Source organism: Moschus berezovskii, chromosome 13 (genome assembly GCF_049115385.1).
Source record: "Moschus berezovskii isolate FMDL1 chromosome 13, NW_MosBer_1.0, whole genome shotgun sequence".
Taxonomy (NCBI): domain Eukaryota; kingdom Metazoa; phylum Chordata; class Mammalia; order Artiodactyla; family Moschidae; genus Moschus; species Moschus berezovskii.
Window position 1 is genome coordinate 68056385 of NC_142472.1, and position 18670 is coordinate 68075054.

The following is an 18670-nucleotide window of genomic DNA, read 5'->3' on the forward strand; positions in this document are numbered from 1 at the left end:
ACCTGGAGTAGCCAAGTAAATAAATAAATATTTTAAAAAAATAAACAATTAAAACTCAGAGAGTGAGTGAAATTCGCTCAGTTGTGTCCGACTCTTTGCGACCCCATAGTCCAGGGAATTCTCTAGGCCAGAATACTGGAGTGGGTAGCTGTTCCCTTCTCCGGGGGAATCTTCCTAACCAAGGGATGGAACCCAGATCTCCCACACTGCAGACAGATTCTTTACCAAATGAGCCACAAGGGAAGCCCAAATTGTGGTATAGTCATAAGTGCATGCTAAGTCGCGTCAGCTGTGTCTAGCTCTTTGTGACCCTATGAACTGTCAGTCCCCTCTGTCCATGGGATTCTCCAGGCAAGAATACTAGAGTGGGTTGCCATGCCCTTCTCAAGGGGATCTTCCTGACCCAGGGATCAAACCTGCATCTCTTGCATCTCCTGCATTGGGAGACAGGTGTTTTTTTTTTTTTACCATTAGCACCACCTGGGAATCCAATGGGATGCTTGATAACATGTAAGATAAATGTGAGATTTGTATCAATACTCAAATCTCATAAACATAATATTGATGGGGGGAAAGAAACTGACTTGTAGTACCATTTCTGTAATGCTTCAAAGCACACATGACAATATCACATATTATCTGTAATGTTAGTAAAAGTGTGAAAGTATGTATAGCTTGGGCATAAATAGATACAGTATTAGCCAGAGGTGAATGGGATCAGAGAACTGAAGCTACCAAGATGGTGGCTTGGGTTGTTTTAATTTTTGAGCTGGATGGTAAGTACACAGGAACTTGTTACATTGTTCACTATTTCTTCTTCTAGATGCCCCAAATATTTTAAACTAAATTAAAACACCTAATTTAAAAAATTAAAACGCTTACTCCTTGGAAGGAAAGTTATGACCAACCTAGATAGCATATTTAAAAGCAGAGACATTACTTTGCCAACCAAGGTCCATCTAGTCAAGGCTATGGTTTTTCCAGTGGTCATGTATGGATGTGAGAGTTGGACTGTGAAGAAAGCTGAGCGCCAAAGAATTGATGCTTTTGAACTGTGGTGTTGGAAAAGACTCTTGAGAGTCCCTTGGACTGCAAGGAGATCCAACCAGTCCATTCTAAAGGAGATCAGTCCTGGGTGTTCATTGGAAGGACTGATGCTGAAGCTGAAACTCCAATACTTTGGCCACCTCATGCGACGAGTTGACTCACTGGAAAAGACTCTGATGCTGGGAGGGATTGGGGGCCGGAGGAAACGGGGACAACAGAGAATGAAACGGCTGGATGGCATCACCGACTCGATGGACATGAGTTTGAATGAACTCTGGGAGTTGGTGATGGACAGGGAGGCCTGGCGTGCTGTGATTCATGGGGTTGCAAAGAGTCGGACATGACTGAGCGACTGAACTGAACTGAAAACAACTAGGGGGAAAAGCCGAGTTGAAGCATATTTTGATTAGCTTGGTGGTGTCACAATCTGTTTGTGAGCCAATTCCTAGAACCAGGGCAGTGGAAGAAATACTCAGCCCTGCCTGGGTCATGTTCTCACCCTCTTGCTAGAGTAGGTGGGGTGGTGTGTGTGAGGTGGGGTGGGAAGGAGAGCAGAAAGGTTTATCACCAGAAAAAAACAGGCACCCAAAGTACCAGAGACTTTCTTTTCCTTTTCTGATTCAGTTATTTCTAATTTTATTGTTATTTCCATTCTTCATTTTCTTTGAAATTTTTTAAGGCTGTTTCCTTTTTGACTTATTTAGTTCAATCCTTTCTTCTTTTTATTCCCACATGAATGAACTGTAGATTCTCACCCTCCCACATCAAGGCTCCCTTTGAAGAACTATTTCTGGCTTTGTTGAGCTTTTGTGGGTTTGACTCCATCTCAACTTTTGGTAAAAACTTTATGAAGTGTACACAGTCTATTTGCACATAAATATGTTGGCCAAAGATTTAATTATGAGGTTATAGACTTTCCTTTCAGAACTCTAGATTTTCTCCATGGCTTCATGACATGTAGTTTTATGAAAGTCCAAAGACAACTTAATTTTGATCCTTTTTGTTGTTACAGTCATTTTGTAGGAATGAGCTTTAAGAGAAAAATGTTGGTTTCTTCTGAAAGCCACACTGAATTTTGTTGATGTTGTTCAGTTGCTCAGTCATGTCCGACTCTTTGCGACCCCATGGTCTGCAGCACACTGACTAGTTTGGGGTCTCATTATTGGTCTCAGCTAGAAAAGTCCTTTAATTAATGATCACATTTAGATCTCTTTTCTACTTAAGCTATTTTATCTTTGTTGCTTCTACTCCATGTTTTAGTTCCTTTTGCACTTGTTGGCTTCCTCCACCTCTTTTCATTGTTGTAATACGTGTTTTTATAGGCTATAACACTGTATCTTCTCCATATTTCTATAATACTGGGTTGGCTAAAACGTTCATTTAGGTTTTTCCAATGCAGGACACACATACACACACACAGTATCTTATCTCCATCACACACACACACACACACACACACACACACACACACACACACACACACAGTATCTTATCTCCATCATTTTAATTTGAGCTTTTCTGGTGTTCTGGCAAAACCCTTCTGTGTGGCTGTGTCTCCCACTACATCGAGAACTCTCTGAGGCTTATTAACTTTTGCATTTAGTAGTGCAAGGCCTCGAACCTTATAGGAACTCAGCAAATATTTTTTGACTGAATAAATATGGACTAATTGTGTACGTTTCAGTTGTCCTCAGTTAGTGTTCTATGGGGTCACTTCTGCCTTGCGCAGATCTGGATTGCCATGCTACGTCTGGGGATATTTCTATATGTGTGTGTGTATATTATGTGTTGATCTTTTATCTTGACAAGTTCTCCTCTCTTTTTGTCTAAGTCCTTTCCTTTCCTACCTCCCCATCCCCAGTTATCTCTGTTCTGTCTGCTACAGAGAATTAATTCTGGAAGTAACCTTTCCTGTTGAAGTCCACAGGACACTTATCCCTTTTTCTTGTACTGCTTAAAAAAAAAAAAATAACCTGTGTTATTTGTTGTTTATTCTCTTTACTTACTTTGTAAATGGGAAAAGTACAGCAGGGCCCGTGTCGGTTGTCTGATATTCGTGTTGCTGCGTGGCCCACTGTCACCACTAACCTGGAGGCAAGTTGATTTTCGGTGCCCTGGGGGCATTCGTCTGGGCAGTGTCCGTCTGTTGGACCTAACATGGCATCTTCTCTTGTTCCTGCTTCTTGTGTTGCTGAAATATAATGCATGTTCTAGAAACTCTGAGGTAGAATTTATGGAAAAATTACTAGTACCACGTTATCCCAAGGAGGCAGCATTTTCAGAACTCCCCCTTACACCTTTTCTCTTTGGCCTTGATAGATACTAAGAATTAGACTCAGAATGGGTGTGGGCCATTGATGAACAAGCGAGAGCTCACTGTATTTGGCCTATCTAATTTGAAAATATGATGCTGTATCCTTCTTTATGAATCAACCTTACAGTATAAAGTGAAAGTGAAGTCGCTCAGTTGTGTCCGACACTTTGTGACCCCATGGACTGTGGTCCACCAGGCTCCTCCGTCCATGGGATTCTCCAGGCAAGAATACTGGAGTGGGTTGTCATTTCCTTCTCCAGGGGATCTTCCTGACCCAGGGATTGAACCCAGGTCTCCCGCATTGCAAGCAGACGCTTTAACCTCTGAGCCACCAGGGAAGCCTTACAGTATAAAGGTTCCTCAAAAAATTAAAAATAGAATGACCATATGGTATAGCAGTTCAACTTCTGGGTACTTATCTGAAGAAAATGAAAACACCAATTCATAAAGAACTATGCACCCCCATCTTTATTGCAACATTATTTACAATAGCCAAGATAATGGAAACAACCTTAGTGCCCATCTATGGATGAATGGATAAAGAAATGTTCTGTGTGTGTGAGGTGTGTGTGTGTGTGTGTATAAAACAATATTATTCAGCCATAAAAGAATGAAATCTTGCCATTTGTGACAACAAATGGAACTTTGAGGGTATTATGCTAAGTGAAGTAGATCAGAGAAAGACAACTACCATATGATCTCACTTATATGTGGAATCTAAAAAACTAAGAAACAGAAGCCAAGCTTATAGATACACAGAATGGATTGGTGGTTGCCAGAGGCAGAGGGTGGGGTGCAGATGAAATGGGTGAAGGGGGTCAAAGGTACCAACTTTCAGTCATAAGCTAAGTCAGTCATGGGGATGTATTAAAAAATAAAATAAGGTAACTTACTTGGTACTAACAGATAGAATGTATGTGGGCTTTCTCAGAGCCTTTGGCAACATTTGTCCTGATATCTTCGTGAGTGAGATAGGAAAAATATGAGTTAAACATTATGAGAAGGTGAATTCACAGTTCGTTTAAAAAAACACTTATTAAAAACTTAAATGACATGTAGACAAGCATGATAACTTCTAAATCACAGTGGATCAGTTACCAAGTCAGAACTAGATTAGGATTTAAATACTTCACGTTTGTTTAGCAGATACGTTGAATGCCAGCGTTATAACTCTTGATCACAAACAACAAATACTGAAGAAAATTTTTGGAAGGATATCAGGCAACTCAGAGATTTGACAGAAATCCTGCTGCTACTGCTGCTAAGTCACTTCAGTCGTGTCCGACTCTGTGTGACCCCATAGACGGAAGCCCACCAGGCTCCCCCGTCCCTGGGATTCTCCAGGCAAGAACACTGGAGTGGGTTGCCATTTCCTTCTCCAATGTGTGAAAGTGAAAAGTGAAAGTGAAGTCGCTCAGTCATGTCCGACTCGTAGCGACCCCATGGACTGCAGCCTACCAGGCTCCTCCATCCATGGGATTTTCTAGGCAAGAGTACTGGAGTGGCTTGCCATTGCCTTCTCCGGACAGAAATCCTAGGGAAGCAGATTTGGGAAGTAGGAATCTAGGGGATGTAGTGTATAGAACCGTAACCAAGGTTATGCTGGATGCATAACTAGTTAGACTATTGTTATCAGTTGCTGTTATGCATTTGTGTAGAATACTCTTCATTGATTAATTGCATTATTGTTAATAAGAAAAATATGAGGGAAAATGGAGTTAACCCAGAAGTCTTTCTCTGGAGGTATTGGTAAAATAAAATTTAATAAGAAATTACCAAATACTCCTAGTATTATATGTCTGTATAATGGATGTTGTTGTCGTTTAGTCACTCAGTTGTGTCCAGCTCTTTGTGACCCATGGACTGCAGCACGCCAGGCTTTCCTGTCCTTCACTATCTCCTGGGTTTGCTCAAATTCATGTCCTCTGAGTTGGTGATTCCATTCAACCATCTCATCCTCTGTTGTCCCCTTCTCCTCCTTCCCTCAGTTTTGCCCAGCATTAGGGTCTTTTCCAGTGAGTTGGCTCTTCGCATCAGGTGTCCAAAGTATTGGAGCTTCAGTTTCAGCATCTGTCTTTCCAATGAATATTCAAGGCTGATTTCCTTTAGGATTGATTGGTTTGATTTCCTTGCAGTCCAAGGGACTCTCAAGAGTCTTCTCCAACACCAGAGTTCAAAAGCGTCAATTCTTCGGTGCTCAGCCTTCTTTATGGTCCAGCTCTCACATCCATACATGACCACTGGAAAACCATAGCTTTGACTAGACAGACCTTTGTCAGCAACGTGGTATCTCTGCTTTTTAATATACTGTCTAGATTTGTCATAGCTTTTCTTCCAAGGAGCAAGCATATTTTAATTTCATGGCTTCAGTCACTGTCCACAGTGATTTTGAAGCCCAAGAAAATAATGTCTGTCACTGTTTTCATTGCTTCCCCATCTATTTGCCATGAGGTGATAGGCCCAGATGCCATGATCTTAGTTTTTTGAATGTTGAGTTTTAAGCCAATGCTTTCACTCTCCTCTTTCACCAAGAGGTTCTTTAGTTTCTCTTTGCTTTCTTCCATTAGGGAAAGCCAAAAAAATACTATAGCCCGAAAAATACTGTTTTTAGTATTATTATATTTTGGTTTTAAAAATATATTTTTATATAGAGAGAGAAAAATTAAGGAGGAATATTATAAAAGCATAAAAGCTGATAATAGTTGTTAACTCTGGATCACTGGTTAATGGGAGCTTTTGATTAATTACATCATATTTCTGTAATGTTTGACATATTTTTGCTAATAAATGTAAAGCAAATAAATATGTTTCTCCTAACTGGAGCCTTTAATTTAGATCTTTTTCCCTAGCACATTTTTAGGATGATAATAGCTATATTTGGCTTTTTCTGCTCTATGCAAATAGATGTTCTCAAAAAGAAGAACTGATTTTTCTTTTCCCCTTCTCCTCACCTCCCCACTCCCACCCATCATGGTAATCCTCATTTCATCAGTGAGTATAGCCAGCTGAATATTTGAAGAGTAAAAAAAAAAAGAAAACAGATTCTAAATAATTTTATATTGTAATTTTGTGATTGCTATGGAGTGGAATGTTTTAAAATATTGCTTTACCAGAGCTTGTGGATCCTAGTCTGACTTTTGTTTTGCATGTTCTATTTTATTTATCATCATTAATATCACCATCTTCCTCACTCTCTTTAGTCAAAATATCTAGTTTTAAGTATCAACTTATTCTCTAAGAATACTCCTTTTCCTATTCTTGCATAAATCTTTAATTTCTCTTATAAGAAAGATATTAAACTGTGAGTAAAAGCTTTTAGGTAAACCTTTAAAAATATCTTTCTTGAAATATTTTACATTAACTTAAATTTGGCATGAAACTTAAAACTTGTTTTAGTTTGATCGATTTTAATGTTCCATATTACTGAATTGGTTGTTGAAAACATGACATTTTGGTATAACAATTTAATCATGTTAAGAATTAGAATCATAATTTTTGTTTCTTTACTTGTTTTTAGCATTCTATATTACGTGAAGAGATTTCTATAGATGAAAAAATGCCTCTGTTTAGTAAATCACACAAAAATCCTGCAGAAATCGTGAAAATTCTGAGAGACAACTTGGCCATTTTGGAAAAGCAAGACAAAAAGACAGATAAGGTATGAGCTAAAACAATAACGTTATTATTAAAATACATGAACAGACCAAAAGCCAATCTAAAAGCTTAATGAAGAATCCTAAACATGGTCTGGGATGCACTCTCAGGGTCTTTGTGAATACATTTAAACTGGTTTCAGGTCTTATGCCATTGATAATTATTGAATCTGTTGTCTTGAACTCTTCATTCATTTTCTAGAGCCTCAGACCAACCTTGGATCCTCTAGACTTAAGGAGTAACAGAATAATACTCAGTCGTAAAAAGGAAAGGACATCTTGCCATTTGCAACAACTTGGATAGACCGAGAGGTTCACTGTGCTAAGTGAAATAAGTCAGAGAACCAAACACTGTGCCATGTCACTTATATGTGGAATCTAAAAAACAAAGCAACATTAAGAAGAAACAGTTATTGTCAGAGGGGAGGTGGGGTTGGGGTTGGGGGAAGGAATTGGTGAGGGAGATTAAGAGGTACAGACGTCCAGTTGCATGGGTATGAAAAAGACAGTGTGGAGAATGTAGTTAATAACTAAGTTGTGTCTTTGTATGGCCACAGATTGTAACTAGACTTACACATTTTAGAAATGCATAGAAATGTAGAATCACTATGTTACGTAACAGAAACTGACATAGTGTTATAGGTCAATTGTACTTCAGAAACATAAGAACAAACTCAGAAAAAGAGATCAGATTTGTGGTTACCAGAGGCAGGACTGTTGGGAAGAAGGAATTGGATATAGACAATCTTCCGGTTGAAAGGTAAGAAAGTACTAGGAATATAAGTTACAGCATGATAAATGTGATTAACACTGCTGTATGTTACATATGGAAGTTGTTAAGAGAATCCTGAGTTCTCATCACAAGGAAAAATATTTTTTTCTCCTCTGTTTCTTTAATTTTGTATCTGTATGCAGTGATGGATAAACTTACTGTGATAATCATTTCATGATGTATGTAAGTCAAACCATTATGCTGTACCTGAAACTTATACAGGACTATATGTCAATTATATTTCAATAAAACTAGAAGGAAAAAATGCAGAATGAAAAAAACATCTAAGGGGTTTTACAGTTAAGCGTCTAACAGGTTATACTGTTAATACTTATACTGTGTATAGTGTTATACATGAAGGGTAAAAGGTTTGTGTTTAAAGATCATCTGACAGTTTCTACTATGAGGCTGCCTTTTTTCTCTTTTTGGGTACACCACAGCGCCATGTGGGATCTTAGTTCCCCAACCAGGGATTGAACCTTGCACTGGAAGCATGGAGTGGTAACCACTGGACTGCCAGGAATACCCAGTGCAGCCTCCTTTTAACATTGTTTTAAAGTCCTACTGAGCAGCACTTCCTCAGAGTGGGTCTTTTTAGTATCTTAGTTATTCCCTCAAAGGGACATTGAATCTGACATATTCAGTTTGTCTGTAAAGTAAGTGGGGCTTCCCTGGGGTCTCATTGGTAAAGAATTCGCCTGCAATGTAGGAGACGCAGGAGATGTAGTTTGATCTCTGGGTGGGGAAGATCCTCTGGAGAAGGAAATGGCAACCGACTCCAGCATTCTTGCCTGGAAAATCCCCATGGACAGAGGAGCCTGGCGGGCTGCAGTCTATGGGGTCACAAAGAGTTGGACATGACTGATCACACCTGTACCCCCGCACCGCATTGCATGCATGCTCTAAGACACTGCGGTTCCCTCCTAGTGTAAACTCTAGAGATGTTCTTGCACAGGTGCACCAGGATGCGTTGTCAAGAATGTTCATAGCATTGTTGTTCATAGTAACCCATCAGTGGAAACACCTCAATGTCCATCAACAGTGAAACTGAGAAGTTGCAGTCCAGCTATCAATGGAATACTATACAACAATGAATTTAAAGAAGTGCTGCGACATACAGCAGAAAGAATGAGCCTTCCAAATACAGTGTTGAATGAAAGAAACAAATCATAAGAGGGTATGGGTGCTATTCCAAATCAGCAGAACTAAGCTATGTTGTTTTGGAAAACAAACATAGATTTTAAAATAACCTGTAAAGAAAACTAAATAAGTGATTGTCATCAAAGACATAAAAGAATTTACTTCTAGGCTGAAAAGAGGGCATTCAAGGTAGCTTCTGGGATGCTAAAAATGTTCCCTTTTTTGACCTCTGTTTTGGCCACACAAGTGTTTGCTTTATAATTATTCTAAATTCTATATATTAAAGTAATCTTCTATAGGTATATATAACAATTTAAGAAAACTTCTTACCTTTAATAAATTAAGGATTTCTTTGGTCATATCATGAAATGTATCTGGAAATTAATTTTTTAATAACAACTACTATGAGTTAGTTTTTTATTATTTTGCCTTATTCTCTCTGTTTCCTTCTTTAATTATAATGATTAGAGTACAATAGTTGAAAGTACTAAAACTATACCTACTTTAAAATATTCAGCAGTGTTAACTAATTTGCCTGTTCGTTTTCCTTATCTGTTTTTTAAAATTTTTTACTATAATTTTTTAGTATAATTAAGATACTATACAATGTACCATTTTAAAGTGTGCAATTCAGTGATTAGTTTATTCAGAGGTTGTGTACCTATCACCACTATCTAATTTCAGAATAGTTCCAGCACCCCATTCTCCCCTCCCCAGGCCCTACTCACTGATATACTTTCTTCCTCGATAGGTTCTCCTATTATTCTTTTAATTAATTAGTTTGGCTGCACTGAATCTTCGTTGCAGTACATGGAGGTTTTAGTTGTGGCATGTGAACTTAGTTTAAGCATGTGGGAGGGTCCCCTGCATTGGGAGGGTGGAGTACTAGCCACTGGACCATCAGGGAAGTCCCTCTCCTATTTTTCTTTAGAATGCAGTGAGATTTTTTGCTTTTTTTTTTTTTAAGCTTCGTAGATAACAAAAAGATAATGGTTATGTGTGAGGGATCAGTGGGTTGAGAAAGGTTATGGGTTTTGACAATATATGATTTTGTACCTATTACGTTTAAAAACTCAGAATCATAGGGATTTGTTGAAAATCATTAACAAATGCTTTAAATAAGATTACTTGCTACTGATAAGTCTTCAACATGGATTGAATTTAATTTCCAAGAGTTAAATTTATAATTAATTACTAGTAAAGTTCACTATGAATATGATTTAAAGAAAGATCATTTCAATTATATTAACCAAGTAGAAATACTAAAGATCTCTCTTTTATAAATTAATTTCAGTAATATTTTCAAAAAAACCAAAAACAGTGCCTACTACATGGCTTTTGTTTGTTTGAACTGTGTTGAGTTCTTTAATCATAAATAAGCAGAAAATAGGTAACTAGTGGGAAGCTGCTTTATAGCACAGGGGGCTCAGCTGAGTGCTCTGTGATGACCTGGAGGGGTTGGTGGGGTAGGAAGGGAGGTTCAGGAGGGAGGGGATATATAGCTGATTCATGGTGTTGTACAGAAGAAACTCACGCAACACTGTAAAACAGTTATCATTCAATTAATAAAAAATAATTATGCAGAATTTTAAAAGTAAATAAATAAGCAGGGCTCAATAAGTGGTTTTTGTTTGTTTGTAGCCTGAAATTTTTTTTTTCACTTTTAACTATTAGCGTATATTTTGGTCCCTAGGCTTCAGAAGAAGTGTCAAAATCACTGCAAGCAATGAAAGAAATTCTGTGTGGGACAAGTGACAAGGAGCCCCCAATGGAAGCTGTGGCCCAGCTCTCACAGGAGCTCTACAACACCGGGCTGCTGGTGACACTCATAGCCGACCTACAGCTGATAGACTTTGAGGTACACTATCTGCCAAAGGATGACAGTTGTACTTTTCAAGTTTTGTACATGTGACTACCAATATTTGACTGTGATTTTTTTATTACTGTTGTTGTTGTTCAGTCGCTAAGTCGTGTCAGAGTCTTTACGATCCCATGGATTACAGCATGCCAGGCCTCCCTGGCCCTCACTTTCTGCTGCAGTTTTCCCAAGTTCACGTCCATGGAGTTGGCGACGCTATCCAACCATCCCATCCTGCTGCCCTCTTTTCCTTTTGCCTTCAATCTTTCCCAGCATCAGGGTCTTTTCCAATGAGTCGGCTGTTTGCATCACATGACCAAATTATTACTATTTATGTATTATTTAAAATCCCATTTTCCCCACTAAAATTTCTAAAATTACCTTAATCTTTTTTTTTTAAAAAAAAGCAAAAGGTATACCGTAGTTAAGTTTTATGCAGCTAAGTAGTGAAGTTAATGGTCAAAAATAATAAAAGATAACTTGTTGAGTGCTTACTGAAAATTGAACAGTTTTTAAGCACTCTTCTAAGCACTTTTAATTCTTTTCTTTTTAAATTTTAAAAAATATTTATTTATTTGGCTTGCCAGGTTTAATTGGGGGCATGTGGGATCTAGTTCCCTGACCAGGGATCAAACCCTGACCCAGGGATTGAACCCAGACCCCTTGCATTGGGAACATGGAGTCTTAGCCACTGACCACCAGGGAAGCCTCATTTTATTCTTAAAGCAACCTGTATATGATCAGTACTATATTATTAGCCTTGATTTATAGATGAAGACCCTAAAGTTTAAAGATATTAAGTAATTTCCCCAAAGTCACTCGGTCACTAAGAGCCTAAGCTGAGATTCAAATGTAGTATCTCCCAGGCCTGTTTTTTTAATTAAAACATTTATACCAATGATTTAAGAATTTTGTTAAATGCTAGTAATATAGGCTACTTCTCACATTTTTTGAAAGCAGTTACACCTAATTACTGAAATAATATGTAAAACAATAATCTAGAAACATAAGGGGTGAATATGTGTAAGGATTTTATTATCTATGGTATATCTAACTTAGAACAGTGGTTTCTCAATGAAATGTGTGGTTGTAAGACACATTTCACGATGGAAATCTTGGTTTTGATTTGACTGTTGTTTTGTTACTACTGTCAGGCTTTAGATACTGTCAGGTAAGTGCTTGGATCTCCATTAATTCTCAGAGATAGAAGAGAATGGAGATTTCTGAAGTAAATTGCTTTAGTTTTGTCACCGAGGAAGTAAAAGGAAACTCATTACAGTGATAGACCAAGATAAGGTCAGGGCTCTGGGGATGTGTGGAAATACTAGCTTACAGTTCTCTGGATGGCTTGGATGGAAGAAGATTTTGGCCAACTAGATCTGGGGAGAAGGAATGCAGGGCAAGACTGCTGTGTGTTTGACTGGAAGCAACACTGACCGAGGGCCCCACAGGGCCCAGATTTCAACTCAGCCTTCCGTTCAGAAGCCTCTGTCTTGTCTATGACCATACCACTCTGAATGCACCCAGTCTTGTCTGATCTCCAAAGCTAAGCAGGGCTGGACCTGCTTAATACTTGGATGGCAGAAACGTGTCTTTCTTCCTTCCCTCCCTTATCTGTTTCTCTAACTTTGACATTTTCTGCTCAATTATCTCCTTTCTTACTTTTTCTTCTTGCTTGGCTTGTCATTCTCCCTCTCCATCTTACTCCCTGTTTCCCTTAAAAAAAATTTTTTTTATTTAGTTATTTATTTTGGCTGCACCGGGTCTTAGTTGCAGCATGTGGGATCTAGTTCCCTGACCAGGGATCAATCAAGGGCCCTGTGCATTGGGAGTGTGGAGTTTTAGCCACTAGACCGCCTAGGAAGCCCCTCCCCATTTCCTTTTTTAAAACAGACTTAGTGGAATTAAAATGTAATTTTATCATTGTGTTTATGTACTTTCATGTTTCCTTAATATCGTTTAAAATGAGGTATTATGGACATTTGTAGGAGCTGTGCATAGTGGAAAACACTTGACTTAGATTTAGAATTGTTTATGGAGTCCCTGCTCTGCCATTTGGTAGTTAGCAACATAACCTCTTTGAGACTAACCTTTGCCATCTATAAAGCAGGAATAATATGAACTTACACCATTGTTTTTAAATATTAAACTAAATATATATACATATATGTGTTATGGAAGAACACTAAATACATATGCAAATATACAGATGCCAAATAGTATACTCTCTCCTTCTCAAACTTAAGTTAAATATAATCTGGTTTATTTTTGTTATAACCCTTGATGTTTGTTTCTTTATTATTTTAGTTTTAAATTTGGTTGATGATTGACCATAAATGGGAAACTCCCCTGCTCTTAGAATATGGTGTTCAGTTCAGTTCAGTTCAGTTCAGTTCAGTCGCTCAGTCGTGTCCGACTCTTTGCGACCCCATGAATCACAGCACGCCAGGCCTCCCTGTCAAGATTACACACGTATTTTGTTCTGCACCTTGTTGTTTTCAACTAGAAATCTTTCCATGTTAGTAAATACATAGATAACCTCTTTCTTTTTCATGGGTACAAAGTATTCTATTGTTAGCATCCACTTGCTTATTGATGGACATTACAGATAATGCTTCACTTATATTCTTAGCACTTATATCTGTGGAATAATTCCTAGACATGTATTGATGTTTCAGAAGTTATGTTCATAGTTTTTTTCCCATTTTCTAACTGGGTTGTTTGTTTTTCCACTGTTGGCTTTGAGACGTCTCCATGTATTCTCAGCAGTTGTCTTTTCCAGGTCTTCGATTTAGATTTCTATAAATCTATTGTTTTGTTTGTTTCCCTGAAAGCAGCAGTGTATTAAGCTATTATCATCATTAATTTAGCTTGAGTTAGTTTATGAGATTAACCTAATCTGCAGTGGGATGCTGGAAGGACTATGACCAAGGTTGGTTATGTTTTGAAGACCGAGGCAAGGGTGAAATATTGTCGGGTCCAGTGACCTTGTGAAGCCTTGAGCAACCACAGAATAGCATAGGTTCAAAGTGCTTGCCAAGAATTGAGGAGATGGGAGTAGACCAAAGAAAAGCTTTGTATGTTTCACATCTTTGGGCTGCACTGACTTAGGTAACAAAAGAGGAACAGTAAGAAAGTTTACTTAAAATTATCTGGGAATTAAGTCATTAAATTGCCTAAAAATGGACTTCTACATTATCAAGTAGAGTAAAATTTTACTCTCTAAAATCCTTGGGGAAAAATATGTATCTTCCTGAATATTTGAATTTTCCATGTAGCTGAAGGTTAAGTTAACTCTTCAAATGGATAGAGACTAGTAGATAAGTAGTACTTTTGTGGCTTTCTTTACATTTTCCTTATAAAATGCATTGTAGACGTGCCTGTCCTCCAAAATGATGTGCTAGGTGTAATAATTTTCCCTGGTGACTCAATACTGTCATTACGAAGGCTTGCAATCATGATAATTGCAGGCAGTTTTTTTTTCCAGCTTTATTGAGGTGTAATTGACCAGACAGCTCTTGCCTTTGTTCATTCAATTGTCACCTAGACATAATTATAAATGAATGTGATATTCAGTAGGTGAAGCCGTCCTCCTCAATCAGGCCCACAGAAAATAAATACTTCTAAATGCCTCTTGGTTGAATGAATGAATGAAAAGCAGTTAAAGTTGAAAACAGTTTAGTTTTAAGCATTCCACCGATTACATACAGTATTTTCAGAAAGAACGGCACCATTACGAGCATTATTAGACTACTTGCAGAAATGTACTATCCATTTCTATGGACTGGAAGTGTTAAAAGATCAGCCCACAGGCAGCAACTTTTCTTCTCATGCTTAAAGTATCCACATTAAAAAGTGCGTTTTGGATGTTAAGTCACTTCAATCATGTATGACTCTGTGCGACCCCTATGGACTGTTGCCCTCCAGTGTCTTCTGTCTATGGGATTCTTCAGGTAAGAATACTGGGGTGGGTTGCCATGCCCTTCTCCAGGGAATCGTCCCACCCAGGGATCGAACCTGTATCTCTTTGATTGTAAAATCTTTGGTGTGTTTTTATAACAGGAAAGGAAAATTATTTCTTTAGGGATGGGCTGCAGCTTTTGCCATATAGCCTAAAAAGATGAAGCATTGCTTACAGAGAAAAACAGATCTTTTGTTTAGAAGACACCTACATGGGGTTTTTTATTCACTGTGAAAAGTGAGGTCTCCAGGCAGTGTTTGGAAGGAAAAGACTGAAAGAAAAGACCTTAGATTCCTTTTGCAGAGTAAAATAACAGAAATTAGAGAAATGTCCTCTCATTGGCTAACTTTGATAGTAGAAGGAAATAGGAGATAGGAAAAGAGGAATTGATGCTTTTGAATTGTGGTGCTGGAGAAGACTCTTGAGAGTCCCTTGGACTGCAAGGAGATCCAACCAGTCCATTCTGAAGATCGATCCTGGGTATTCATTGGAAGAACTGATGCTAAAGCTGAAACTCCAATACTTTGGCCACTTCATGCAAAGAGTTGACTCACTGGAAAAGACTCTGATGCTGGGAAGGATTGGGGGCGGGAGGAGAAGGGGAAGACAGAGAATGAGATGACTGGATGGCATCACCGACTCGATGGAGGTGGGTTTGAGTGAACTCCGGGAGTTGGTGATGGACAGGGAGGCCTGGCGTGCTGTGATTCATGGGGTTGCGAAGAGTCGGTCATGACTGAGCGACTGAACTGAACTGACGGAGTAAGGGAGATTGAAGGCTCCAGAACCATGACAGAGGAAAGGACTTAAGGAAAAAGATACTCAGAAATGCTGAGGAATCTTTAATAATAGTGATGTGTGGGATTCAATTGGAAGTTGTTTCTGCAGTGTGCTGTAATTACCCTTTGTTACCCTTAAACCCTTGATAAAAGAACTATGTACTAATAATATGTTGAATAAAGGAGAAGAGGCATTTTTCTACACTTGGGATAAACTGTATATAAAATAGCTAGTCGAGAAAATAACTGGGTGTAGAAGGCAAGACAATGAACAAGGGTTGAGAGGAGCCAGGAGCAGGGATTTGAAATCCAGAGCTGACAACAGTGATGGTGGCCCAAGGCGTTGCTTTAGATTGAGTAGCAGAGACCAACTCAGCAATTTGTGTGACAAAACCACTTCCTTCTTCAGAAATCAGGAGGAAAGTAGTCCAATGGGGTGAGGAAAGTACTGGAAGACCTTGCTGTGATGTGAATAAGGGCTCATTAGAAGACAGACCTTTGGGTTAAAATTGTTTAAAAAGAAAACTCATTACTTTATAACCATAAATTTTTGTCTAATCCTTTAAGCCTTAAAGATGCTGACAGAAAAAAAAATTACTTCAGCATATTCTTATGAGTTCCAAAAAAAAAAAGAGTTATGGCTGAGATTGCAAGCTTTCTGCTTTATGGGCTCAGGATCAAACTCAGAGCTACGGTTTTTGAGGTTTGGCCAGTATTCAAGACACAGCCTTAGACTCTTTGATGTTCTGAAACACAGTGTGATAAGAGATCAAAGGATGAAAACGTATTGTATGTAAGAGTCCATGCATTCATTTTAAAGGCAGGTGTGTCTTGCAAAAATAGGGTGGATACAGTCAACTGTTCAGGTTGAATTAGAAGGCAACTCCAAAATGCAGAAAACTTCCTACTGTGATAATTTAATCACTAATGATTATTTCTTGCTACGTTAAAAAAAATAAAAGCAAAAAAAGCACTCTAGAATCAGCTTCTCAATAAGCCAGTTTATGGTCCTAAGTTTTTGAAACTTTCTATCCCCTTAAGATCTTTTTCTGTTCCCCAACCCTAATTAAAAAGTGGTCCTTAACCTTTGGTTTTATTACTGTAAAAATAGAGATCATAAAGCCTTTAGACACAAGCTTTGACTGTACTTCATGCATTTAATGATTTGAAATGCTTACTATATGTGTAGGGCATTGATTTTATTTGGCCTTGACTCTGGTTGTTTATTTAATTTTGTACACATCTTTAGACAAATGAAGTCAAAGAATGCACAGGTGGGAAAATATCATATTAAATGGACTGAGTATGTGTGTGTTTGTATATAAACAGCTTTTGAAATAATGTACATGCCATACAATTCACCCATTTAAAATATACAACTTAATGGTTGTTTGTTTCATTAACAGGGAAAAAAGGATGTGACCCAGATATTTAACAACATCCTGAGAAGACAGATAGGCACTCGGATTCCTACCGTGGAGTACATTAGTGCTCATCCTCACATCCTGTTTATGCTCCTCAAAGGGTAGGTGCATGCTTTCCTTTAAAGTAGGTTTGAGTTTGAAAAAGTTGTTAAAAGTAGATAGCATTAGCATCATTTGAGATATGATCAGTTCCCTTTTGGATTCATATTTGCTATGCTTGAAGTCAGCCCTCCGAATCTATGTCTCTGTGATTGTTCAGGCTGCAACAAAATGCTTTCTAAGTAAAATTCCTTCCACCTACTGCCTCTCTTTCCTCCACTTTCCTGTCTTCTCTGCCTATTACATTATAGCTTACACTTCCCAATCCGCCCTCTTTCTGGCTGCCCACTAGTGGCTCAGATGGTAAAGAATCTTCCTTCAAGAGACCCAGCTTCAATCCCCAGGTTGGGAAGATCCCCTGGAGAAGGGAATGGCTACCCACTGAAGTATTCTTGTCTGGAGAATTCCATGGACAGAAAAGCCTGGTGGGATACAGTCCACGGGGTTGCAAAGAGTCGAACACGATCGAGCAACTAACACTTTCACATTTACACTTTACCCTCTTTACGTAAGATTGAATCCCCTCTTTACACAAACATACACAGACACGGACGCATACATACAATATCCTTTCAATGGTTAGCTTCTACTCCGGTGACATGCTTTCATGTGGGAATAGAAGAAATATCACTGTACGTATATGGGACCACAGGGCAGTCAAAAACCTAAAGTCTCATCAGATAATAAAATCCCCGATTATGACCTTTTTATGTTTGCTCGTTTACAAAGGTTTCTTGGGCATTGTGAGGCTACTCCAACTCCTAGGATCAGAAATATGGATGTAGCAAGGCTTGGGGATAGCAGCTTTTTGTCTTTTGTCTCCCCTTCTCTGTCTTTCTACTTTACCATTTTGAACTTCATATGCTATTCCATACCTAGTCCATCCTATCTGTTTTCAATTCCCAAGTCCTTGTGCATTTAAAATATTTAATTGTATCAAGATAATACGTGCTGCATAGTTTAAAAACCAGATATAGGGACTTCCTTGGTGATCCAGTGGCTGCTCCGCCTTCCCAATGCTGGGGGCCCAGATTCAATCCCTGGTCAGGAAACTAGATCCCACATGCCTCAACTAAGAGCTGGTGCAGCCAAATAAATAAACCACACACAGAGTCGGACACGACTGAAGTGACTTAGCAGCAGCAGCAGCAACAGCAAACAGCAGCTCTTTGATTCTTCCTTCTCCATTCCTCAGTCCCATTTACCAAAGACAACCACTTTGATCTTTTTTATTTCTTCATCTGGCATTTACCTCTATGTTATGAATCAGGAGCTTTTACTAAGTTTGAATTTGCCGATTTAAAAAAATATCTTAAATTTCTCATGGACTAGGTAACAATTTAGTTTTTCTACCACCACTACGACTCCATTTTCCTTCCCCTCACCCTTCCAATATCCTTTATCACAATTTTTTATTTCATTAAAAAGTCATATTTATATTATTATAGCTATGTAGTATACTGTTACTTTGTTTTTCCATACAAAATGTTATTTCTACTGGAGAATTGTCTTTAAATTCTGGAAAGGGCAATATACTTGTATCATGTATTAGGATAGTTTAAAATTATAAGAAACCTTAAGCTTTATAACAAATAGACCCTACAATGCAGTGGCCCCACTACA

At 38.3% G+C, this 18670-nt stretch overlaps 1 protein-coding gene across 6 annotated transcripts in view; it reads left to right on the forward strand.

Annotated features, from left to right (window-relative positions):
• CAB39L (calcium binding protein 39 like) overlaps positions 1-18670 on the forward strand; it is a 92721-nt gene that overhangs the window by 37110 nt on the left and 36941 nt on the right. For all 6 annotated transcript variants that reach the window (XM_055426113.2, XM_055426115.2, XM_055426114.2 and 3 more), the window contains 3 exons: positions 6879-7019; positions 10620-10784; positions 16931-17049. In XM_055426113.2, the coding sequence (XP_055282088.1) occupies positions 6918-7019; positions 10620-10784; positions 16931-17049 (386 nt within the window). In that variant the 5' untranslated portion in view covers positions 6879-6917. The remainder of the gene's footprint in view (positions 1-6878; positions 7020-10619; positions 10785-16930; positions 17050-18670) is intronic.